Source organism: Mauremys reevesii, linkage group 3 (assembly GCF_016161935.1).
Source record: "Mauremys reevesii isolate NIE-2019 linkage group 3, ASM1616193v1, whole genome shotgun sequence".
Taxonomy (NCBI): Eukaryota; Metazoa; Chordata; order Testudines; family Geoemydidae; genus Mauremys; species Mauremys reevesii.
Genome location: NC_052625.1, coordinates 190687969 through 190715457, shown reverse-complemented (window position 1 = coordinate 190715457; position 27489 = coordinate 190687969). Strand labels below are relative to the sequence as shown.

The following is a 27489-nucleotide window of genomic DNA, read 5'->3' as shown; positions in this document are numbered from 1 at the left end:
CTAGTAAAACTCATCTAAAAAATTGCCTAATAAGATAATTTATAAAATGATTTAACATATCATCACAAAACACTTAAAATGCTGATCTTTCCCTCTCTCCCGCCCCGCCCCCGAGAAGCAAACACTTTAGTATCATAGCTCAGCCTCAATGGGCTGTTAAACATCTGCAGCAAAGGCTGATCAACCCCAGCCAGCAGCTGGACTTTTAGCAGTACAGAGGTCATGATAAATGAAACCACTGTGCTAGCTTCAAAACTTGCTTTATAATCTTCTCCAGACAAAGCGTGACCAAAATGCATCTATTGTGGAGGACGTCTGGGGAAATCCCATATTCATTTTCATTGGGAACTTACTGCCTGTTGTCAAATAAAAATAAATGAAAAACACTATGGACCCTTTTAAAAAACATTCACACTGTAAACTTTGGCCCACTGTTTCCTTCTGCAGCATTGACCTTGTTTTTCTACTGTGTGAAAAAAATCAATATGGTATGGTATTGCAGTAAAATTTCAGCTTGTTCTTGGCTTACTTTAAATAACTTCATTGTCTTCTTTTCTCGTCTGCGTCTGTTGTATTTGGCACTTGCATTTATTAACATGAAAGCAAGTTGAAAGAAAAATTTAAATATCATAAAAAGAAAAGCAGCAGGGCATGTGGCTTGCTTGGCTAAAGCCACGGATACCTTTACAATGTGCTAGGGTTTTCCACCACCCTCTACACCCCCAACTTCAGCTTTCCTAGTAATTTCTGTATGCAGGAAGGCAAACAATATAATATTTCACCGATAATTTTTTTTTTTGCTTTGTAGACTTAAGAGGAGCTACAAGTTAAAAGAAAGCCAAAACACACTACTAGTCAGTAGAATAAAATCAATAAAAAACCACTAGTGATTTTATGTCTTTGTTCTTTAACATTTTCTTCCTTCTTAAACTGTATTTATGTATAAACCAGATAGCCTTGTCTCAACTGTGGGTACTCACTATTCCAATGATGATGCTACAGATGGCAATGTGGAAATGCACTCTGGACAACTTATAGGAAAGGGCCAAGCAACAAAAGCAAAAAACCAAAAAAACCCTATGCACTTTGCTCAGTTTCTGCTCTTTGTGACATAAAAATAGATCTGTGCAGGAAAACTATGGCTCCATCTGGAACACTCCTCGGGTAGTTAGACAAAGTGGATCATTCCCAACAACAAAATTGAGAACTAAGTGCTTCACAAAAATTAATAAAAGCATGAAACTCGTTCTGTGATATAGGGAACTGATTGCTCTCTCTGTTCAGTGATGGAACGAAGTGGGAGATCCACCAGCCCATGAAGGTCATCTTACTACACAAACAGCACACATAATGACCAACAGAAGGAAAAAGGCAAACGGCCATTGGACTTCTTATTCCCACAGCACATCATAAACAAGGGGCTTCTGAAGGGGACAAGTGTTGCCCCATCTGTAGTTTCCTCTAACTCGTCATTACTGAACACAAGTAAATTCTTACTTTGGTAGTTGAAGCTGCGGATGAGTTGGCCACAAGGCTCGTTCTCACGTCGCTGTTCACTGTGGTGCAAGCAGCCGTGGCTGGAGTAGGTAGTCGAGAGGGAACAATTGGCAAAGGCAACAGCCCAGGTCTGTTGTTGCAGTTGCTGCTCGCTGTACTGTTACAGTTACTGCTGTTCACATGATTCCCATTGGAGCTCCATTCTCGGCGATCCCACCCTGTGCGATAATCTCTTTCAAATCGGCTGTGGTGCCGTGACATCTCGGTCGAGTATGGCTTCTTCTCAAAGGGAACTCTAGAGCTCGCCTGAAATGTTAAAAGCAAAGAGGTGTTATAAAGTAAGCCCAAAGCAAAACTCCTACTCAATCATTTGGGCCAGTCCTGCCAGTCGCCTCCATGCCTATTTCGCAGTACAGGTGAAATTGTGCCAATCAAATATCAGGAGAGGGGGTTATGTTTGTAGCAATCTTAATTCAAAATTGAAATGAGAGAGTTAGGATACTGACTGAGCATGTGATGGAGAGAATAGTCACTCAGTTTCCAGGGAATTCCACACGCCCAAACCTTTTAGCAGGATCTCAAGAGACAATACACAAAGAATGAAACACCAAGTTAGAACCAATTCATCATCCAACCTCTCCAACAGCTTGCTAAAGATGTCCTTTTGAAAATTAACCTTTCATGGATCTTGCACCAAAGAAATGTCCACCCCACCAATCCCAATGAGGGGAAGATGAAAAGAAAGCCTTTATATTTGTCATTTCTCCTGCCACACTCATTTATTTTAACACATACAGACTCATAGATCCATTCATAGAGTTCATTAAGTCCGGAAATGATCATTAGATTGTCCAGTCTGACTTCCTATATATCATAGCCCATTAAATTTCACCCAATTACCCATTTTTGAGCCCAATAACTTGTGTTTGACAAAAACAGATCTTCCAAAAAGGCATCCAGACTTGACTGAAAGACATCAAAATGGAGAATCCACCACCTCCCTTGGTGGTTCGTTCCAGTGGTTAATCATCCTCATGGTAGAAAATTTGAGGCTTATTTCCAGTTTGAGTTTGTCTAGCTACAGCTTCCAGCCATTGGTTCTTTTTACAGTAGAACCTCAGAGTTATGAACACCAGCATTACAAACTGATCGCAGGGCCGGATTTCCAATTAGTCCCAGTAGGCATGTGCCTAGGGGCATTCTAGGGGCACTGTATCTCTCTAAAACTGGATTCAACACAAAGGTCAGCTGTAGGCAGGGGGGCACTTAAGATTCTGTGCCAGGTGTGCGGAAGGTGTAAATCTGGCCCTGACTGACTGGTCAAACACACAGCGCATTTGGAACTGGAAGTATGCAATAAGGCAGCAGAGACCAAAAATTAAATAGAGTACAGTACAGTGTTAAAATGTAACCTACTAAAATAATAAAAGGAAAGTTTACAAAAAAGATTTGACAAGGTAAGGAAACTGTTTCTGTGGTTTGTTTCATTTAAAGTAAGATGATTAAAAGGAGCATTTTTCTTCTACATAGTAAAATTTCAAAGCTGTAGTAAGTCAATGTTCAGTTCTAAAGTTTTGAAAGATCAACAATAATGTTTTGTTCAGTGTTACGAAAATTTCATAATTACAAACAACCTCCATTCCCGAAGTGTTCGTAACCTCTGAGGTTCTACTTCATGTTTCTCTCTGCTAGATTAAAGAGCCCTTTAGTACCCACTATTTTCTCCTTGTGAAGATACTTATATATGTAATCAAGTCACCTTTAAATCTTCTTTTTGATAAATTAAACAGATTAAGCTCTTTAAATTTCTTACTTTAAGGTTCTCCAGGTCTTGAATAATTTTTGTGCTTTTTTTCACCCTCTCCAATTTTTTAAACACCTTTTTAAAATATGAACACCAGAACTGAACGTAGTATTACAGTATCAGACTCACCAGTGCTGTGTAGTGAAATATAATCACCTCCTTAGTCCTACTCCCTACTTTTCTTATACATCCAAGGGTCGCATTAGTGAATTGTTTGTCCTCTCTGACCTCCCACTAGGCTCCTTTTCAGTCCCTGCTTTCCAGGATACAGTCCCCCATTTTGTAGGTGTGGCCTGCATTCCTTTTTTCTAGATGTGTAACTTTGCACTTAGCTGTATAATCTTTGAGTGGAGCCAGTTTACCAGGAAATCCAGATCACTCCGTATGACTATCCTGTCATCATCATCATTTACTACTCTGCCAATCTTTGTCATTTGCAAATTATACCAGCAGTGGGCAAGTCATCTCAGCACAGAACAGGGAAGCAGAAACTCCTGAGTTCTAATCCCAGTTCTGACAATTTCACACTACATTGTGTGATGGGGTGTACCAACCCTACGCTGGCCTAGCAAGGTTTAGCCATGCACTTTTGGCCCAGGAGGCAATGTTCCCATGCACTTGCTTGGCATGCTCTGGTTGGACGCAGTATATAAAACGAGGAGGCTTAGCTCAGTTTGGGCTGACTGAGGAGGAGAGTGGATACACGCTGCAGACTCCTGCCAGGGAGCCACCAGAGTGCCAGCCTGCGGAGGCTGAAGGCACTGAATCCATGGTGGGACCACAGGCAACTGCGGAGGATGAGGGATTTGGCAGGCCGCTACCCCAGAGGAGGATCCGGAAGCAAGGGTAGGAAGTTTGTTGAGAGGAGAACCTGAAGCCAGGACTGCTGGTTCCATAGGGCCTGGAGTTGGGACCCAGTGGAGTAGGATGGGCCCAGATCCCTCTGCCCCTTTCCACACCTATCACTAGACTCTGCTGCCCAGACGACTAAGGCAGCTACATAGACTCCAGCCACTAGGCCTAGCTGCCCTGAGGCCAAAGGCAGCTTTATGGATTTTAGCCAGGAGGCCTCACTGCCTTGAGAGCAAGGCCAGCTTCATGGACTCTGGCCACTAGACTTCACTGCTCTGAGAGCAAGGGTAGCTCTGTAGACTCTGGTCATTAGGCCTCACTGCCCTGAGGATAAGGACAGCCCCCTGATCTCCGACCGCTAGGCCTCTCTACCTTGACCACAAGGAGCTACATTCACAAAAAGGGGGCGTTCTCCCTCCTTTTTCTTCCCTGATGGCCTGAAATCCCGCTACACATGGCCTCAAGCAAGTCACTTAACCCCCTCTGCTTAAAATGGGAACATCCTCCAAGTGACACTGTGACATTTGTACAGCATTAGAAAGTGAAGAATATTATATATAAATGCTAAATACAGTTTCTCGCATTAATAAATCATGAACATTTGGTTCATTACAGCAACTCATCTATTTTACTTGCATCACACAATCCAATTTATTATGAGATCAGTGATACTCATTTTGTATTTAAGAATGCATAAAACAAAAATGGACAAGAAAAATATCCCAGATTATGATAGCTGAAGAGATATTACTTCTTGGTATTTGTCTGCTGGATAAGGTCAGCGTTGCACTATGTGTGGTTTTACTTATGATATCATCATGGACAACCACAGAATGGGCAGAATTTCTGAGCACCGACACAAGCTGTCCTGTGGCTCCTATTAGCCAGTCCACCACAAATGTCTTCGCGCTGTTGAGTGAGACTACTTTATCTTAAGTGTAAGGTAGAAAAAAAACATATCTAGAAAGTTTAAACCTAAGCCACTAACAGGCTGTCCTCAAGAGATGTAATTCAGACATACTGTAAGACAGTAGCAAGTGAACAACTTCAGTAATAAGACAACTGGTAATACAGCAGAATGGCAAGTAAAGCTGGCGTATTAGAGACAAACGTGGCCCATCAGAGAAATACCATTTACGCTTAAAGAATGTTCTCCAATTGTACTAGAGGGGATTTATATCACATTCCTTATAACAAAAGATTGGGACTACTTCTCAAGAACATAAACAAGAAAAATTCGGCCAAAAACTGCATCTGCAGAGGTTTGTCCTTCTACTCTATGACTAGTAAAATTGTGTGTAGAGGCCCACATATCAGCTTTTGTAATTGTTGTTTAGGAACCTTTTGCACCTCTTCATCCAAGAGGTGGTGTTGCTTTCCTGGGAAGGGCTGCAGGGCAAGATTTGCCCTGAGCAGTCTATGCTTCAGAAATATCCATTCAAGTACATTTGGATAGTTCTTCCGGGGGGCTCTCAGTAAACTCATGATACTTGTGTCCTGTTCAAACAGAATTTCATGGCCCTTCTGACAGGCAGTTTATGAGGATGCCTCTTAACCTGTTTGAAATGACATGGAAGTGACAAACCAACTTCTGATTATGGCAAAAATTAGAGGCACACTGTGCATCAACAAGGGGGTACAGTAAATAGAACATCTTTGTCTAAATAAAAAAACTTTAAAAAACATAGTGGGGGGAGATTTTCTATGAGCAGTGACTGCCATCTCACAGAAAACTAGCACCAGAAATGTAGCTTAAAGGCTTAAACAATTTAAGACTTTTATAGCAGCTCTTGCATCGTGGTCTAAAAATACTTTACACACTGTAATCAAAAGGGGCACTATCAACTCAAATTTACAATTTTAAAATGTACTTGTCAAGGAGAGTGGCTCACTACTGTGAGTGCCAACCTCGGGACAGACTGTCAAGGAACTGGGCACAAACCCCAAACTGGTTGTATGTTACACAATTAGATTTCACCAACCAAATAACAAGTGTGAACTCCTCAAGCACTATAACAGCCTTACCTGGAGTCACAGACAGTCTCCTTGGACACACCAGTCTATCTAGTCACCCAGGCAAGCTTGTCTTTATGACAGATTGTCTGTTATACCAAAAATCACAACAATATGCAGGTTACTCCCAGTCCCAAACACTTACCCCAGCTCAAGTACTTACTAGATTTCTCACCAATGACAATGCTTGTTGCCAATCCTATAATAAACTAATGAAAGGACCATTAACTAAGGGTTAGTCTACACTAGAATCACTGCAGCAGCATAGCTGTACTGATGCATTGCTAGTGCAGATGCTCTGTGCTGACGGGAGAGAGCTCTCCCATCAGCATAATAAATCCATCTCTGTGAGAAGCAGTAGATATATCTCCTGCCGACACCGAGCTGTCCATAACACCACTTAGGCTGGTATAACTTATGTCATTTGGGGTGGGGGGGCTTTTTCACACCCCCCACGTGACATAAGTTATACTGACATAAGTTCAAGTGTGTACAAGCTCTAAGAAAAAGGACAGAGAGTTATTTACAAGGCTAAAGGAGAAAAACATACACACAAACGAGTTACAGTCTTAAGTTCCAAAAGGTGATAGTAGCTGTTATACATACAAGCTCTGTATTTCCTTTAGGGCTAACCCAAGCCAAGCAGCTTGGTGATCTATTGCTTATGCTTAGAAATATTGCCCTCTCCAAATTCCAAGCAGCATAGTGATAACAATTTCTCCTTAACAGAAAATTTTGTTCCCTTCCCCCAGCATTCATTTTGCTGTCTCTCCCCCACAGCCTCCCAAGGAAAGGATGTGGACAAATTGGAGAGAGGCCAGCAGAGGGCAACAAAAATGATCAGGGGGCTGGGGCACATAACTTACAAAGAGAGGCTGAGGGAACTGGGCTTGTTTAGTCTGCAGAAGAGAAGAGTGAGGGCAGATTTGACAGGAGCCTTCAACTACTACTACTTTGGAAGGGGGGTTCCAAAGAGGGTGGAGCTGGGCTGTTCTCAGTGGTGGCAGATGACAGAACAAGGAGCAATGGTCTCAAGTTGCAGTGGGGGAGGTTTAGGTTGAATATTAGGAAACACTATTTCACTAGGAGGGTAGTGAAGCACTGGAATGGATTACCTAGGGAGGTGGTGGAATCTCCTTCCTTAGAGGTTTTTAAGGTCAGGCTTGACAAAGCCTTGGCTGGGATGATTTAGTTGGGGTTGGTCCTGCCTTGAGCAGAGGGTTGGACTAAATTACCTCCTGAGGTCTCTTCCAACCCTAATCTTCTATGATTCATGGGTTAGGGGGAAGCAATCAACAAAGTGGTTTGACTGGTGTCTATAGGCCTTCTTGTGTTAGGGAGAAGATGAGACCTCTTGTGGTAAACTAGTATTTCACACTTGGTAATGCTTCTCTTCTGATTGAGGGCATTTACAGTCTTAGCAAACATTTTTATAGTTCCAGAGCAAACACTTAAATATTATCTTATAACATGGGATATCAGTATTACAAGTACGGTTGCCAACTTTCTAATTACACAAAACCGAACACAAACACCCTTGCCCTGCCTCCCTTCTCTGGACCTTTCCTGAGGCCCTGCCCCTTCCCTGAGGCTCCGCTGCTGCTCACTCTACCAACCCCGGTCACTCGCTCACCCCCACCCTCACTCACTCTCTCATTTTCACCAGGCTGGGGCAGGGGCTTTGGGTATGGGAGAGGATACAGGCTCTGGGCTGGGGGTGTGGGCTCTGGGCTGGGGCCAGAAATGAGGGGTTGAGTGAGGGGGATCCGGGATGGTGAAGGAGGTTGGGGTGCAGGGGTGAGGGCTCTAGAGTGGGGCTGGGGATGAGGGGTTTGGGCTGCAGGAGGGAGCTCAGGGCTGGGGCAGAGGATTGGGGTGCAAGAAGAGTTCCAGGGTATGGGCTGCAGGCAGCTCCCCACAAGCAGCGACATGTTCATCGGCTCCGAGGTGGAGGCACGGCCAGGTGGCTCTGTGCGCTGCCTCCACCCGCAGGCACCGCATTCACCACTCCCATTGGCTGTGGTTCCCAGCCAATGGGAGCTGCAGAGCCAGTGCTCAGGGCAGGACAGGGGCAGAGCACAGAGCCCCCATGGCCATCCCTCTGCCTAGGAGCCAAGCGACATCGCTGCTTCCGGGGAGCTGTGTGGAGCCAGAGCAGGCAGTCTGCCAGCCCTGTGCTAACCGGACTTTTAACGGCATGGTCAGCAGCACTGACCGGAGATGCCAGGGTCCCTTTTTGACCAGACACCTGGCAACCCTAATTATAAGTAACATGAATACATGCAGCATCCTACAAGCATTTGATAAAGTCTAAAAGCTAAAACACATTCTTATAACTCTAATACCTATTTTAACAATACTAACTCAAAGGCAGGCCAGACTGGTTTCCAGCACTGCATTTGTCAGTGTTCAGTGAGGCCAGTGGCCTTGGCATGAGCTGACCCGTAGCCTGCCAGCATCACAGTACTTTATTATTTTATCTCTCTGGAGAAGTCTGTCTCTCTACATTTTTGCCCCTAAATCTGTGCAACCTGCATGCGTGTCTGGGGACATCTTTGTGGGCTCTTGTTTTGGAAGGTGGCTAGAAATCAAATGGCCCGCTCCAGCTGAGCTAAAGGAGAATCTCCATAGTTGTATTAGTATTCAGGTTTATATCTTCTGTAGGCCAGCCATCTAGACGGAATCAAATCATGCCTGAATGTACACTCCCACAAATGCACTGTTACTTGAGCAGAATTGACATGTCACTCAGCAGAGAGCAGTGGTAAACATGCACGTAAGTCAACAGCTAGCAGCTTCTACTGCATGGTCTAAGACACCATGCCCCCAGCAGTTCCACGATCAGATGATACTGACAGGCAATTACACCAATAACTAGCAGAGGAAAGGGCTGCAAGGAACCCATTCATTAAGAAGTGTATTTAAGACCCAATACCCTGTTTAGGAGCAAACTCCTTCCACGCCATGGCTTCCATTCTTAAAATCATTTTCTGATGTTCTCAATAAAAGTTAAGATCAAACACCGGCAACGTCACTGTTTCTACATATGTCATCAAACATATGCTACTAGTTTAGACATCACTTTTGGCTGACGACAAAGATCTGACAGCAACAAGTGAGACTGGTGATGGCTACGTAATGCATGAGAATTCAATTGCCAGTGCTTGGTATTATTATTTTTTAAATAGAAACCAATATAAAATTATCCCATAAATAGCTGCTATGTGGGGCAAGGGGAGAGAGAGGAAGTTGCTCATGAACAGGTTATTGAATTTTGAAATATATTTATGGACCCATGGCTTACAGGTCATCTCCCTCCCCTATTTAATTGGTGAGGCCAGAGTGACATAATGTGCAAACACACCTACACTCATAACTCAAGTTTATCCCACTGAAACTGCGTAATGAATGGAGCATAATTATTACATCCCTCTACATGGTATTTGTCACAGACCAGTGTAAGATCTCTTGAAAAACTGCACTGAAATGGAATTGCAAATTATTCTCATCAGTAGCAGGGATGGTAGCAACCATTATAGTTAAGGATGTATATGCATTTCCATCCTAACTCAGTTTTCAGTAGCTCCAAAATGTTCACTTTCCAGGCTAAAACTTTCCAGGCATGGTCTCTTTTCAAAGAACTTTTGTTTTGTTACACATTTTTAATGTGTGAGCAAAAATTAATCTTTCAGACATTCTGGAGTACAAGAATGGGGGAAAAACGAATGACCCTAATTATATACAAATAACTCCTATGATTTAAAAAAAATTTACCAACAAAACACATGTGTGCGTGTGTGTGTGTATCCATTTATGGTACTTATACAGAATGTGGACCTGAGGCTGAAGAGGATCCTAAAGGAAGCAAGAAAGAATCCACTGACAGTCCTTCATGTGGGAATAAATGATACTGCTAGATTCTTGCTAGGAAGCATTAAGGAAGAGTATGGCAGCCTGGGGAAGACACTTAAAGAAATGGAGGCTCAGGTGATCTTCAGTGGAATTCTACCTGTCCCAAGAAGAGGAGAGTGAAGGTGAGACAAGATTATGAAGATCAACAAATGGCTCAGGTAATGGTACTAGCAAGATGGCTTTTAAGTTGTTCAACAATTGGTAGGCATTCATGGACAGAGAACTGTTTGCATGGGGATGGATTCCACCTGAGTTGGGAGGGAAACAGACTTCTGGGGTGGAGGTAAGCAAAACTGATTAAAAGAGCTTTAAACAAGGAATTCAGGGGAGATGGTTGGGAGATGCTCATATGATCCCCATGCCTGACTCTAATATTGAGTGGGAGGAAAATTAGCTAAAAGAGGTTATAGCAATGGAGAAGGGAACAATGGGTAGAGGAACAGGAGGAAAGAAAGTGCCAGTTGCACTGACAGTAACAGGTAGGTGATACTGGCCGTAAAATGACTGTACCTAATCAGGTAAGGAATCTGGATGAAGCCAAGCAGAAATGACTAAGATGTCTGTACACAAATGCAAGGAATGCACTGCATAACAAAATGGGGGAACTAGAATTACTGGTGCAGGAAATGAAACCAGATATTATAGGGATAATGGAAATGTGATAGAATGGTATTCGTGATTGGAGTACAAGTACTGAAGGGAATATGTTGTTCAATAAAGACAGAAAAAAAGGAAGAGGTGGTGGAGTAGCATTGTATATTAATGACGAGATAGCTTGTAAAAGAATTAGAAGTGATGGAATAAATAAAATGGACCCTGTTTGGGTCAAAATCACTTTGGGGTGGAAAGGTAACAGAGTCTACACTGGGATTGAGCTTGGAGTCTATTACAGACCCGGAACATCCAAGATGGATATGGATAGAAACTGCTTTAATATTTTAAATGAAATTAATACTACCGGGAATTGTATGATTATGGGAGACCTTAATTTCCCAGATGTAGACTGGAGGACCCAGATATTTCCGGATGTTATAGCCAACAGATTTCTTCACTAAATAGTCCCCAAATCAACAAGAGATGATGCTATTTTAGATTTAGTATTGGTAAATAGCAAGGACCTCATGCAAGAACTGGTCATAAAGGACAACCTTGGTTTGAGTGATCATGAATTAATTCAGTTTAAACTAAATGGAAGGATAAACCCTTGGAGGTCAGAAAGTGTAAGGGAAAAGTAAGAAGTGCCAAAAGCCAAGCAGAGTTGGACCTTGCAAAGGAAATTAAAAGCAATAGTAAAAGGTTCTTTAGCCATATAAATAAAAAGAAACACTGAGGATGGGGTGGAGATTAAAGATAATTTAGGCATGGCCCAACATCTAAATGAATACTTTGCCTCAGCTTTTAATAAGGGTAATAAAAAGCTTGGGGGCAGTGGCAAGGTGGGTAATGGGAACGAGGATATGGAAACAGAAATATATCTAAGGTAGAAGCCAGACTCAAACAGCTTAATGGGAGCAAACTGGGGAGCCTGGATAACCTTCATCCAACAACATTAAAGGAACTAGCACATGAAATTGAAAGCCCAATGGCAAGGACTTTTAATGAATCTATAAACTTGGGAGTCATACCCTATGCCTGGAGAATTGCAAATATAATATGTATATTTTTTAAAAGGGAGGGGGGAGAGATTCTGGAAGTGACAGTCCCATTTCTTTGACCTCAATTGTATGCAAGATCCTAAAACAAAACTTGAAAGAGAGAGTCATTAAAGACATATAGGCAAACGGTAATTGGGATAAAATACAACATGGTTTTACAACAGGTAGATCATGCCAGACCAACCTGATCTCTTTCTTTGAGAAGATAACCAATTTTCTAGAAAAAGAAAAAATAGTAGCTCTAATCTACTTGGATTTCAATAAAGTATTTGATCCAGTTCCACACTGGAAATTATTAATTAAACTGGAGAAGATGGGGATTAATATAAAAATTGAAAGGTGAGTAAGGAACTGGTTGAAAGGGAGACTACACCAGGTGATGCTGAAAGGTGAACTGTCAAGCTGGAAGGAGATTAATAGTGGAGTTCCTCAAGGATCAGTCTTGTTTAACATTTTCATTATGACCTTGGCACAAAAAGTGGGAGTGCGTTAATAAAATTTACAGATGACACAAAATTGAGAGGTATTGCCAATACAAAAGATGATTGGAATATCAACAAGAAGATTTTGATGATCTTGAAAACTGTAGTAATAGAAACAGAATGAAATTTAATTGTGAAAATGCAATGTCATGCACTTAGGGACTAACAACAAGAATGTTTGCTATAAGATGGGGATGTATCAGCTGGAAGTAACAGAGGAGGAGGAAAACCTGGGTATACTGGTCAATCACAGGATATCTACAAGCCACCAGTGTGAACATCATCAGGGAGGGAGAGGAGTTATTTAATTTAAAGGTCAGTGCTGGAACAAGAACAAACATGTATAAACTTGCCATCAATAAGTTTAGGCTTGAAACTAGACAAAGGTTTCTAACCAGCAGCGGATTGAAGTTCTGGAACAGCCTTCCATAAGAAGTAATGGAGGTAAAAATCTTAATTGTTTTAAAACTGAGCTTGATAAATTTGTAGAGGGCATGTGCAACTGTTAGTAGCAAATATCTGGAGATGAGGCACAAGGTGGGGAGGACTTTGAGTTACCACAGAGAATTCTTTCCCAGGTGTCTGGCTGGTGGGTTCTGCCCACATGCTCAGGGTCTAACTGACTGCCGTATTTGGGGTCTGGAAGGATTTTCCCCCCCAAGTCAGATTAGCAAAGACTCCGTGGTTTTTTTTTGTCTTCCTTTGCAGCATGGGGCACAGGTCACTTGCTAGTTTAAACTAGAGTAAATAGTGGATTCTCTATAACTTTAAATCAAGATTTGAGAACTTCAGTAACTCAGCTGGAGGTTATGGGCCTATTACAGGAGTGGGTGAGTGAGGTTCTGTGGCCTTCAACGTGCTAGACGATCATAATGGTCTCTTCTGGACTTAATGTCTATGGTGCCTATTATCATAGCATCTGAGCACCTCACAATCTTTAATGTGTTTATCTTCACAACACCCCATGAAGTTAGGAAGTGCTATTATCCTCATTTTACAGATGAAGAGCTGTGGCACAGAAAGAATAAGTAACTTGTCCAAGGTCAGGCAGGAATTCTGTGGAAGGGGAAATTACACATTGCATAGGTGACACTCATTCTACACTGTCTTAATCAGCTGTGCAGCATATGGCTTTGTGAAGGTGCAGAATCAACAAAACAGCCTTCTAAGGGGAGGGAGAGCTCAGTGGTTTGAGCATTAGCCTGCTAAATCCACAGCTGAGAGTTCAAGCCTTGAGGAGGCCATTTAGGGAACTGGGGCAAAAAATCTGTCTGGGGCTTGGTCCTGCATTGAGCAGGGGGTTGGACTAGATGACCTCCTGAGGTCCTTTCCAATTCTATGATACACATAAGATGGAACCACTTCTGTAGATTAGAATACCTCTAATCTTAAATAGACAGGGCACCCCTTGTTCCTGTTTGTCACATGCAATCAAAAGGTGTGTGTGCAAGCACACAACCAATGGGGAGAACAAATCCTTTTTTTTTTTTTTTTTTGAGAGGGGGGAAGATGACCCAGCAGTTATTGGATGAAATGATAAATTTAGAGACAGAAAGGAGATCAAGATGGAATTAGGTGGACGATCTAGAAGAAGGTAATAGGCTTGAGAAGAGAGATCTAGCCACCAGAATGTTCTAAAAATCCTCTGGCAAGCTGAAACCCGATATACAATATAGAAGAGGGAGCAACCCACCAGTCTATACCAATGTCCATTAAATCCCAGAATACTCATCACTGCACATGCTGTGCAGATTGCACACCAAACATTTAGAACCATTAAAATTTCAGGGAAAGGATGTGTAAGGCTATTGACATCATATTGGTTGCATCAACCCTGATACAATGCTAATAAAAGAAGGGCATCACTTCCCCACATCTTACATTTACAGGAGCAGGGGGCTTTTATATACAACACTATGAGATAAACTTTCAGGGAATCTTGTAGACATCTCTCTTAACCTATCAAGGTCCAAATGTGCAACACAATGTAGATAAAGCCCTTAGAAAGGCGGGAGACAAAATTATTATCCATGCAGGATAGTTAAAATGCAGTGGGATTCCTCCTGCAAAGGTAAATAACTCTCTCTATAACCAGAGTTTCATGGTTATTTCTCATGCAAGTAAGTTTCAACAATAAAATTCAATGATAAAAACTTAGGGACACCATGTCTGTATAGAATGCAGGTAACTATGAAACTAAAATGAGAGGTATTTTATATAAGAACATAACAGCCATACTGGGTCAGACCAAAAGTCCATCTAGCGCAGTATCCTGTCTTCTGGAGCACCTGGCATTAGCCACTGTCAGAGGGAATGAACAGAGCAGGTAATCATCAAGTACGTATGTAAGCAGAATATTTTAACTATGTGAAGCCCATGAACTTCAACAGGAGTCAACAAAGCCCTTCCAACTCTGGAATGAGAAGGGTATGTTATACTGACGTTATGGATAAAATTTCTAGACAAGGATAACTTTCTGAAAAGCACCTAAGTGACGTAAAGACTAAATCCCATGTTCAAAAGCACCTACGTCCCATTCACAGCATATATCTTAGATATTAACTGTGGAATTGAACACATTATCTTAAACAAACACATATGTATGGATGCAAGAGCTACATTAGAAGCATTTGCAATTGCATTGTACTGCACAGACTTTGCTAGGTTTAGGCAGATCATTCAGGTAAATTTTAATGCTTCACATTTTATATTATCTGCTCAACATTTATCAGAGCCCTCCTTCCCCCAAGCTGAACACTTACTGTTTTGTAGAAAAACTTTCCCAGTCATGCTCTTCTAAATGACAGCCCAGCCTACGCCTTAGGGCAGCTTTCCCCTTGCTTTCCACATTCATCTAGCCTCAGTCTCCTTAAAATGCCTGTCTGGAAAAACAGGCTTGCAGCCAATCTAAAGCTACAGAATCAGATTTCTTGGACTATTAGAGATTCAGCTTCATTAAGTGACTTCAAAACTAAAGGTCAACCTTTTAATTTAAATTTTTCCTGGATAAGCTTCTGTTTCTAAATTTAATATTTAAAAAAAAAAAGTAAAATGAGAGAAATATGATATGCCATTTGCATGAAAGCCTGGAGGCATCTACCGAAGTGGCTACTTGGTTATTAGAGGAATGGAAGAAAATAAAAGAGAAATGAAACATTCAAATAAGCAGCTAAACAGCATCATTAATTTTCAGACTGGACAAACAGAAGCACATATAAAATAGCCTATTAAAAAGCTTCACAATCAGTTAAGTATATACATAGCATAAGTATTTTATGAGATCTACACAAAAACAGGGATGATGAGGAGGAGAGACACTTGATGTAATCGGCTCTAACATGAAGAACTGTAACTGATAGGGAGAAAATGTCTAAGTACTTATGCTTGAATGATTTCAGATACATGCTGGAGGGAAAATGTTACTGGATGCAGTTTTATCAGAGCATACCAATACAGCAGCCTCTTCCTTCGACATAGGGCTAACCACACAATGTTCACATATCAGAGACCATTATTATCCCAAAATATACCTACGTTTACAAGCACTCAGGATATTTTAATTTTTAAGGACAGACAACACACACATAACCATATAAATATGGCTTTAAAAAAATCCTTGAAACAATACAGTATAAAATTGCTAGGTCAGATACCCATAATAATGCTTAACAGAGCTGAGTTATAAACTCATAACAATGCCTATTTGTTTGTTTCATCTGGTATTATAGTACGACAGAATACAGTAAATCTATGTAATACTATAGCTTATAGTAAATCTTGCTGCAATAAGTGGTGCTTTTCCATCTCTAAGTTGAATTCCATAAGTCTGCTAGGTCAGGTCAAAGTTGGGACATCACCTTTCCTATGCTTTTTTGGGTGAGTCGGCTTTGGGATTTGATTTATTCTGTACAAGTGCAATAAACAAACAAAATGTTTTATTCATGCTCAACAGTATTTATACATTATGAGGAATTTTTTATACATGTACAGAATCATTGTTCTAGGCCTACATAGATCCAACTAATTCATTTTCACATTTTTGCTTAACTTATCTATTTATTTTGGACAACTTCAGTGAAAGGCTTCTTTGTTAGACTACATCGGGAGGAATCCAATCGAGATTTTGTAAAGCTGAACTTACAAGCAGCTGTGTAGAAAGATAAGAACTAGAAATATTTGAGGGGCAAGGAAACCACTTTATTATCAAGCAAGGTCTATTTTTGTAAACCCCTGATTCAGGCTTGTAAATAGGGTAAACAATTATAAAGCTTCTGTGAAATCCAAGGCAAGGCAGACAGACTTGAGTCACCTTATTCAGATCTAAAAAAACCCCACCAGTAAGTGATAAAAGAGCAGAAGATCTAAGATAGTACTGAGGATTTAATTTTTCTAACTATATGCTGCAGGGACAATACAATGGGATTTTTTGCTGCTGTTTTGTTTTTTTAAATCAGAACACCAACACAACAGTGTCTTCTTGGGTACAGACTTCATTACCCAAGAATGACAAGGCAGATTAGATTGTAAACATTATAGGAAAGCAAAGACTTATTATTCTAAAATACTTGGGAGGGATATGGCGATTTCTCTGGAGATGAGAAAAGATATAAGGACCCAAGAACATTTAAGGCAATAAAAACAGCCACATTGTCAGTGATACCCAATCCTGTAAGTCTGGTTTCATCCCAAGATAAGTAGAAATCATCTTAATAGAGCAATTAAAATATATACATTTTATTTAATTTTTTCTTACTAAACATCTTAGAATTTCAAAGTGAAATTTATTTTCAAATCTGATAATTCTCCATAGTTTATCATTTGTTTTCAGATGCTAATTCCTATGCAGCTTCAGGGGGTTAAATGACACGTGCGGGTATTTGGTGTTCATGTACCCCAGCATCGTGAGGTAATCCTACTTTTGGAAGTCTGAAGCCATTTGCACTCTTCCACCCCCACCCCCCCGCCCATTCATTCTACAGGAATAGGAGGTGAAAAGAGCCCACACAGTGTTGGGTACACGACTCAGGTACACATGACATTGGGGGGTTTGCATCGAGTCTGAAAGTCGCCCTTATCTTTGTTCTTTGGGGAAATGCTACTGGTGGCATCAACCCAGACTTTAAGTATGGATTTTTTGGATCCACGAGATCTTAATGTGGCTCTACTGAGACAGTATTACTCCACCCACATACCAACCAATGTTCAGTGCCAACTAGCTGGTAAAAGCATATTCACTATTGCACATGAGAAAGGCGGATATTGGCAAGTCACATAAGAGTCGACTTAACTATGCACTTTCAATACACCCTGGGGCAGATACAAGTTTTTCCATCTACCTTTTGGAATAAAAACAGCTAGTGAAGTGTTTCAACAAAAGAATAATGAAATGTTTGGAGATATTGCAGGCATCCATATAATAGCCATAACATGATAACAGCAGCAGCAATTCAGGCAGAACATGATCAGATACTGAAGAGAATGATGGCAAGGGCTCAAGCAGAGAATATCGAGTTCAACCCAGATAAAATCCAGTTCATAGTAGAAGAAGATAAATATATGGGACACATTCTCTCATCACAAGGAATCAGGCCAGATGACAATAAGGTTGAAGACACAGTTAACATGAAACCTCCACAAGACAAGAAAGCATTATGGAGGATCCTGGGGATTATTAGATTCCTTGCACAGTGCATCCTAGGTGAAGCATCTTTCACTGCTCCACTAAGACAACCACTACATGAGAACATAACTTGGCAATGATCATGGAATACACTGCAACAGCTAAAGACAGCACTCTGTAATGCACCAATACTCAGATTCCATGATCCCGACAAGCCAGTCACCACACAATGCATCCAAAGATAGTTTACAAGCTTGTCTACTGTAAGACAGAGGCCTCGTTTCATATGCATCATGAGCTCTGACAGAGCAGAACAAAATTATGCCCAAATTTAGATGGAGCTACTGACTACTGGATTTGTGACAAAGAAATTTCATCAGTACATATATGGAGTATAGGTTGAGAGACAGTCTGATCAGAACCACAGGAGGCGATCTTCTCTGGAAAAGCACCTGCAAGGCTATACCACATGCTACTTCAGTTACAAAAATATGTTCTTAAAACAGACCCCTGGTAAAGAAATGTTAATTGCAGACACATTATCAAGAGCTGCGGTGGAACATACTAAAGAACCTGATGATGAGGCCACCTTTACACTTCGTTAAACAAACTGAAGGAGGACACAAGGGAAGTTCCTGTAGTGCAAGCCTGACATGTTATTGTATGTGAGGGCTGGCCATGCAGAAGAAAAGTGAATCCCAGACTACATTTATGCTGGGCGGTGAAAGACACTATTTCATTACAACAAGGTTTGTTAATGGCTGGTGACAAGATAATTATTCCTAATAATACAATGCAGGGACTGCTTAACTGCTTGTATGAGTCACACCAAGGCATTCAGAGAACAAAGGCACGAACAGCAGATAATGTACTGGCCAGGTATGACCAAACACAGAATATCTTACAGAAGGACGCAGAGTATGTCAGGAACGGAGACCAAGTACCAAAAAGAACCATTATAATCTCATGAGATTCCTGACACCATGGCACAAGATAGCTGCAGGTATTTTTTACTTCAGCAGACATTTTATCTAGTCCTAGTGGACTACTCCAAATTTCCAGTGTCTGCCAGACAAGTCAGCACATTCCAGGATTGCTAAACTGAGAGCTGGATTTGCAAAACACAGCATCCCAGCAGAGTTAGTGAATGTCCATGTTCCGTCTGTGAGCAGAGCAATGGGTAACTTGAAAAGATCTTGGGGACTATAACTCCCTCATATCAGTCCTGATACCCACAATCAAATGGAATGGCTGAGAGAAACATTCAGACAACAAAATTTATGTTTCACAAAACAGCTGCAGTGCATAGAGATCCTGCTTAGCTCTTCTGGAATTGAGAAATACACCACTGAGAGGTATGGAATACTGACCCATCACAGTTGCTGATGGGGAGGATGTTGAGAACGTTTCCATCGTCATATGCACTGATACAACCCAAAATACCTCAGATGTCTCACACGAGATTAAAGCACCTATGGGAAAGACAAAACAAATACTATGACTGGACATCTAAGCCACTATCTGTGTTCATTATGGAGACCCAATATGCATGGAGAAAACACAATGTTGACAACCACCAAGGGGTGGTAGCCATATCTCCAGAGCCATAGTCATACCATATTGAAACACCTATAGGAGAAAGTTAAAGACATTTTAGCAGACACCTAAGACCTGGTCAGCCAGTGCCAACAACAGATACACCAGAAGACTCAGAGGAACAACAAGCGGTCCCTTGTGGTGTTGGTCCTGCTTTGAACAGGGGGTTGGACTAGATGACCTCCTGAGGTCTCTTCCAACCCTAATCTTCTACGATTCTACCTGTCACAGCAAACCAGAAATCAGAATCGACACTAATATCTTCTGAGACACAGGTTGCATCAGAAAGTAAATTCTGACACTTAACATTGATGCAGGCACCCTCAGGGTCTAGATACTCAGAGTCTGTAGGGACCATCTTGTTATGTATCTAACAAAGAGAGCTGTAGTTTAAACTTCATATGCCCCGTCTCACTCTGAGTTCCTGAAGTACTGAGGCTGCAGGATACTCACAAGGAAGACACTCTTGGCTGCCTGCCTGTGCTGTCTGGGTCTGAAGCTCCATCACCCTTTGCCAGGGCACTCAAGCAGACACTCACCTCAATCCCCTGCCCATCCCCGTCCCTGTCAGTTGCTGCTGCCTCCTTCTCCCCCTGGGGGCTCCAGAGTCCCCTGGTGTTTGCATAACAAATGGAGAACAGAGAGGCCACTTAACTACCTGAAGTCAGGTGCCCATTGCAGCCCTTCACATCTGTGGAAGAAGCTGCAGCTTCTATCTGCAACCCAGTTGAATGTCTGATGCTCCTGCTGGGTAAGGGAACGTGTGGTAGGGCTCTTATTTGTAACATTTAGCAGAAGGGACTAAAGTAGATGGAAACAGGAGGAGGTTCTAACATTCCACCAGCCAAGAAAGGAAGGGGGGAAAGGGGAGATTTGGGGAAATGTTGCTGATGCAAGCCAGGGAAAGAAAAGGGAGCTGCACCGCACTACCCCTCTACTGCTACAATTTCCCCATATTTAAACTCTGCTTGAGTGCCCTGGCAAAGGATGATGGAGCAGTTAGAGACAAAAAGACGTCTTTTAAAAATTAGAAGTCAAATCCTACTGAGGAAAATAGAAAGCCAACTCCAGTGTAAAAGTATAATTAGGCAGGCCAAAAAAGAATTTGAAGAGCAACCAGCAAAAGACACAAAAACTAACACCAATTTTTTTTAAAAGTACAACACAAGCAGGAAGCCTGGCAAACAATCAGCGGGACCACTGGATTACCAAGGTGATAAAGGAGCACTCAAGGAAGATGAGGCCATTTCAGAGAAGTGAAATGAATTCTTTGCATTGGTCTTTACTGCACAGGATATGAAGGAGATTCCGACACCTGAGCCATTCTTTTTAGGTGACAAATCTGAGGAATTGTCCCAGACTGAGGTGTCAACAGATGAACAAATTGATAAATTAAACAGTAAGAAGTCACCAGTGGTATTCAACCAAGAGTTCTGAAGGAATTCAAATATGAGATTGCAGAATTACGAACTGTGGTATGTAACCTATCATTTAAATAAGTTTAAACTGAAGGATAGGTAATGTAATGTCAATTAAAAAAAAAAATTCCAGAGGCGATCCTGACAATGAAAGGTTAGTAAGCCTAACTTCAGTATCAGGCAAATACGTTGAAACTATAGTAAAGAACAGAATTATCATACACATAGATGAACATGATATCTTGGGGAAGAGTCAAAACGGGTTTTGTAAAATGAAATCATGCCTCGCCAATCTATTACAATTCTTTAAGGGTGTCAGCAAATATGTGGACAAGAATGTTTCAGTGGATAGTGTACTTAGGCCTGGTCTACACTGAGGGAGGGGAGGATCAATCTAAGATACGCAACTTCAGCTACGAGAATAGTGTAGCTGAAGTCGACATATCTTAGATCGACTTAGATTGACTTACTTCGCGTCCTCGCAGCGCGGGATTGACAGCCGCCGCTCCCCTGTTGACTCCGCTTCCGCCTCTCGCCCTGGTGGAGTTCTGGAGTAGACAGGGAGCACGTTCAGGGATCGATGTATCGTGTCTAGACGAGACGTGATACATCGATCCCCGATAGATCGATCACTACCGCCAATCCGGCAGGTAGTGTAACCATACCCTTAGACTGTCAGAAAGCCTTTGACAAGGTCTCTCAGCAAAGATATTAAGCAAAGTGGGCAGTTGTGGGATAAGAGGGAATTTCCTCTCATGAATCAATATCTGGTTAAAAGGCAGGAAACATAGGGTAGGAATAAATTATCAGTTTTCACAGTGGAGAGAGATAAATAGCAGGGTCCTCCAAGGTTCTGTACTGGGACCTGTGCTGTTCAACATATTCATAAATGATCTGGCTAAAGGGGTAAACAGTGAGGTAGCAAAGTTTGCGGATGATATAAAATTATTCAAGATACTTATGTTCAAACCTGACTGTGAAGAGTTACAAAGGGATCTTACAAAGCTGGGTGAGTGAGCAACAAAATAGCAGATGAAATTCAATGTTGATAAATGCGAAGTAATGCATTTAGGAAAATATAAACCCAACAATACCCAGAAACTAATAAGGTCTAACTTAGCTGTTACCACTCAAGAAAGAGATCTTGGAGTCACTGTGGATAGTTCTGTGAAAACATGCACTCAATGTGCAGCAGCATTAAAACAGCTAACAGAATGATAAGAACTATGAGGAAAGTGATAGATAAGACAGAAAATATCATAATGCCACTATATAAATCCACAATATGACCACACCTTGAATACTGCATCCAGTCCTTGGTCGCCCCATCTCAAAAATGATACATTAGAACAGGAAAAAGAACAAAGAAGGCCAAGAAAAATGATTGGGGTATGGAATAGCTTTCATATGAAAGACTGGGACTGTTCAGCTTAAAAAAGAGACAACTAAGAGGGAGGGGGATAGATAGATGAAATCATGAATGGTGTTGAGAAAGTGAATAAGGAAGTGTTATTTGCCCCTTAAGATAGCGCATGAACCAAGGCTCACCCAATGAATTTAATAGGCAACAGGTTTAAGATTAACAAAAGGAAGTACTTCTTCACACAATGCACAGTCTACCTGTGGAACTCATTGCCATGAGGTCTCGTGAAGGTTGAAAGTATAGCTAGGTTCAAAAATAATTAGATAATTATCCAGCTATTACCCAAGATCATCAGGAATACAATACCACGCTTTGGGTATCCCTAAACCTGACCTCCAGAAGCTGGGACTGGATGATAGAAGATGGATTACTCAGTAAATTGGCTAGTTCTGTTAATTCCCTCTGAATCATCAGACACCAGCCACTGTCAGAAGACAGGATGCTGGGGTAGATGGACCATTGGTCTGACCCAGTATAGCCATTCTTATGCATTTTGGGGAGAAGGGGCTGGGATACATCTAGAATTCCTCAGGAGACACCTGCTACCTCTTCAGAAAGCCATCATGATGTCACCAGTGCCTGAAAGTCTCAATCTGGCCCTCAGGTTCCACAGTTAAAATCAGGAAATGGAAATCTGTGATGCCAACTCTCACAAATTTATCCAAGTGATTTTGGCCCCTTCGGGAGACAGTTTCTCATGGAAGGTTCTTCAGAATATTTTTGGACTGCTCCAAGGGTAAAAAACTCCTCTGATAGGCTGCCTTCCTCACTTCCCCACCTCCCAGGGAAGAACACAAAGTGGGAATGTTCATAATATTTTGTCTGACTACTGTGTGCGTGCCTCAGTTTCCCCTTTGTGTTACTCAAGTATCTAAGTGATGGGACAAGGGGTGTGTGACCACTGCAGAGGCCCTGAGAGGGCAGGTGTGACTGCTATTTGGCTACCTGGGCACAGACAATGGCCGACACCCAGTATCCTAGCAACTGATGGATAGGGCCCATCCTTTGCAAGAATCAGTTGGAGAACAAAATGAGAGGTCAGGTGACATGTTTGCTCGGGAAAGAGACAGAGGACAGAGGAGGGCAGCTGGGCATAACTGAGGCTGAGCTGCTGGAAGCTGGTCAGTCTCCTGTTTTGGGATTCGGGAGGGAGTAACCCCATGGCCCTAGATTTCCTGCCCCTCACCTCCCAAGATGGACTTTCCTGAATGTTCCTGCTTTCTGTGCTAACAAGATCTGTTCTATGCTGTGTTCCCAACAACTAATAAACCTTACGTTTTACAACACTGGCTGAGAGCCACTGCTGACTGCGAAGTTGGGGTACACAGTCCCTTTGGGGGGCATATAAGGCTTCCTCAGGTGTCCCATTCTGGTGGACTCCCTGCGGAGAGCTCATGGAGTGGAACAGGGCTGCCGAACGCTCCAAGGTCAGACCCTAGGAGGCACCGAAGCCAAGGAGGCACCGAAGCCAAGGAGGCTTGCCCTAGTGAGAGTGTGCCCTGAGGGGGGAGCCACTGCAACAAGGGTCCTGTCTGACTTCATGCGGAGCAGTTCCAGAGCATGGAGCCTGTGCATTCCGTGACAGCAGCTAATCAAAGCTGCTGCGGAGCTCTACTGCCTCCGCTCACCAGCCAAAAGAAGTGTTTGGAAAAGGGAGCGGCAGCAGCAGATATCATTTTACAAGAGGGGAGGAGAGAGCAGAAACAGCCCAGTAGTTCAGGGCTGCTCTGCTCTCACTTTGTAAAGAATGGGTCTGCTCCTCCACTCTTGGCCCTGGTGAGAGTGGGGGGGGAGAGCATTACAGAGTAGAGGAGAACTCCCTTGGAGCTGCCCGCCCCACAGGCTTGCAAGTGAAGAAGCTGCAGGCAGATGTGGGGAGGGGGTGAATGGGGCTGCACCACTGTTGGTGGCTGGAGATGCAGAGTTGATGTGGGGCTAGGGCAAATATGAGGACTTTGGTCACAAAATTAATTGATTTGGGGCTGGAGATGACAAACTGATGTGGAGTTTTAGGCACAAAATTAATTGGTGTGGGGATGGCCAAATTTGTATTTCTCAGTATAAATTGGCAGTGGTAGTTATCAAATACACATCGGCAGGAGAGTTCAAAAGTAGAAGACTACTAAAAAACAACCCCATTATTTATTTATTTTTTTAAATCTCATGATTTTGGAGCCAGTCTCGTGATTATTTGGATCTAAATCATGATTTTTGAACTTTTGGAGTTGGCAATTCCAGTTCCTAGAAGAATGGTAATATAGCAAACACAGGTCATATGCAAATTTCTTTACCCATATTTTCCCTTTATAATTGCAGTTTTGTATATTTTGATTTCTGTGATTAAACGTATTGCATGCCATAGTAAAGCCAGCTTGAGTCTCATGGTTAAGTTATGGTTGCTGCACAAAGCATAATGTTTGCATTTTATAGACTATTTTATTTATTATGCATTTAATTCCTTTTAAGGAAAGGGGGAAGAAAAACCACCCCATACATCATATTTATATTTAAATAGCTTCAACTAGCTTTGAAAGTTAACACCTCCTTGAGGTGAGTGGCACCAAAGAGGGCTGTAAATTACCTCATCTGGGGCTGATGATAAACCTGGTTAATGGGAAGCAGTACATCAGATTCCAGTGCGCTGGCTACATTGACACAACAGCAAGAGATAGGAATTAAACATTTATTAAATAATGAAAGCGTAGAGTTTGCAGAATATTTCAATAAGAATTACAAAGAAACATTATACAGACTCCCATTATCATAGTATCAAAATGCCTCACAATCTTTAATGCATTTTTCCTCACAGCACTCCTGTGAGGTAAGGCAGTGCTATAATCCCCATTTTACAGACGCGGAACTGAGCCACAGGGAGACTAACTGACTTGCCCAAGGTCACAAAGGAAGTCTGTGGAAGGGCAGAGAATTGGCCCTGGGTTTATAAAGTCCTAGGATAATGTTCTAAACATTTGGACTATCCTTCCTCTCTATTTGCGTTTTCTGAGTCCGAGGCTACCACCCTTTCCACTTGACCATCCTTTTCCTTATCTCAGGAACCTCTTTTTTCCCCTACTCCCATATTGTTCTCTGGTCCTTAATAGTAAGACAGGTTTTGGGGGTGCAGATTTTTCTGTATGCTTCCATGAGACATTTGCTTCTGCAGGTCTGATTATGTATCAGTATCCTTTCATTGACTGAACTGATGGGATTGTTCTTGTTAACTCACCTAACAAAGGCTGATATTTTTCAAGTCCAAGGTCATGAGTTCCATTCCTGGTGCATGTCATTTTGCAGTTGGCTGGAGACCATGTTATCCATATGTATGTAGTCACAGATCATTACCTTTTTATTGAACTAACTATATATAAAATAGACTTATTTTATTTTTAGTTAGCTTAATAAACACGAATCGCTTACAACTTCCTTTATTCTGAAAGCCAACACCTCAAGAATGACAGGGACAGTGCCCACTATCCTAATGAATGAATATTAAAACCCCAAAGCCAAAGTTAACCACTTCTCAGCTGACTCAGCTATACTGCTCCAGTGATTGTTATAAGTAATCACTGACATCTGTTGTTCCATGGTCATTTCTTACTTCTCTTATTTTTACATTAGTACTTCAGGAACTGGTGGCATTTTCTTAAATATTTACAGCGTGTGCCCACAATCATAGTGACATAAAAAGAAATCTGCCACCGAAATTTTCAAATTTGGGTCCCTAAACTTAAGCTTCTAAATCCACATTTGGACGGACGGACGCACGCACACACACATCTGATTTCCAAAAGTGGTAAGCACTTACAGCTCCCATTGACTTGAGATGAATTTGTGAATGCTCAGAACTTCTGAAAAATCAAAGCAAAAATTAATCCTAAATATGAATTTAGGAGTCTAACTTTAAGCCCTCAGGTTTGAAAATATTGGCTAAAATATTGATCCTGGGTAACAATAATTCAGGTTATGTTTAACCAAAATTGGTCAGAGTTTTTGTGTAATTTTGTAAATCAATCACATACATGTGCCAACTGCCTATATGTACTGAAAGTCTGCACCCAATTCTTTTTCATATATTTGCCAGTCCTACAAGATTTTTTTCTCCTCCTCCTGTCTTTATTTCATGAAATAAAGTTAATTAAAAAATGGAAGAAGAGACACACAGCATTCTGATAGTTTTCCTATGGGGCTAATTTTACTAGCAATTTGTGCTATTGTTACTGGTAAATCACTGGAAGTGCTAATGAAAAATTAAATGATATTTGAAAAATTGCATTTGGCAATATAAAACATTAGCATAAAATGAAAGGAAAGAAACACATGGGTACTGCTGTAAATGAGAAGCTCAAATTATTGGATGTGGAATTCATCTGAGTACATAGCTCATTCATTTACTCAGAGACTAACTTGAGTTACAGCAACATGTAATCATTTTAACTCATTTTAGACTTGGTGCTTGTGTGAGGTACCATCAGAATGGTGCATTACCTTCCTCACAGGCCAAGTGTAATATACAGATAGATGTAATATAAGCTTGCTATACCTCAGCAATCTCACCCAACCAATTGACCACCCCAGGGGTACAATGTAATTCAGTCTCCCGTCAGCTCACTTTGTGGGTTTTTCTCCTGATTGGTCAATTATTCCAAATCGAGCAAAATTAAATGTGGTATTTTTGTGATGTGGAATGATGTTCGCCAGTGACCAAAGTGAAACTAATAAATTAATTTCACTTAAAGCCTCAGGCAGAACTCAAAAATTCAAGTCGGGGAGGGGGGGAGGAGGAGAGTTTGAGACTTCAGCTGCTTTATCTATTTATTGCTCAAACCCTCTTGCAATTTACTGTCTTTAATTCAATTTTTATTCACAGATTGTTTGGGGGAAAATAACATTAGGAACCAGGAAGAGTATATGACCCTATAAGAGAGTGTGTTGTGCAGAATTTAAACTTCTTGAGAGGCAATAGATGCTGTTCTCTTGTTCCATGAAATATATAATATTCACCCTGCCAGTTGCAAATTTATCCAGTAGATGTCAACACCAGCAAAAAATATGTTTTAAGCCAACCTTAACAGCAACAGCAGTCACTTCAATTTACAGGAGTGTATCAGAGGGACATTTAATCTTTGGAGGCATCAAATCTTTATTAGTTTCTACTGTCCTGTCCCTGCATCCTCAGAATCATCTCATGATAATCATACCTGGACGTTTTGAATCATT

The 27489-nt window shown here is 41.5% G+C and overlaps 1 protein-coding gene across 4 annotated transcripts in view; it reads right to left on the bottom strand.

The window, feature by feature from the left end:
* The window catches only part of KLHL29 (kelch like family member 29), a 544314-nt gene that overhangs the window by 338378 nt on the left and 178447 nt on the right, over positions 1–27489 (bottom strand). For all 4 annotated transcript variants that reach the window (XM_039532518.1, XM_039532519.1, XM_039532520.1 and 1 more), the window contains one exon: positions 1498–1803. In XM_039532518.1, coding sequence (XP_039388452.1) covers positions 1498–1803 — 306 coding nt within the window. The remainder of the gene's footprint in view (positions 1–1497; positions 1804–27489) is intronic.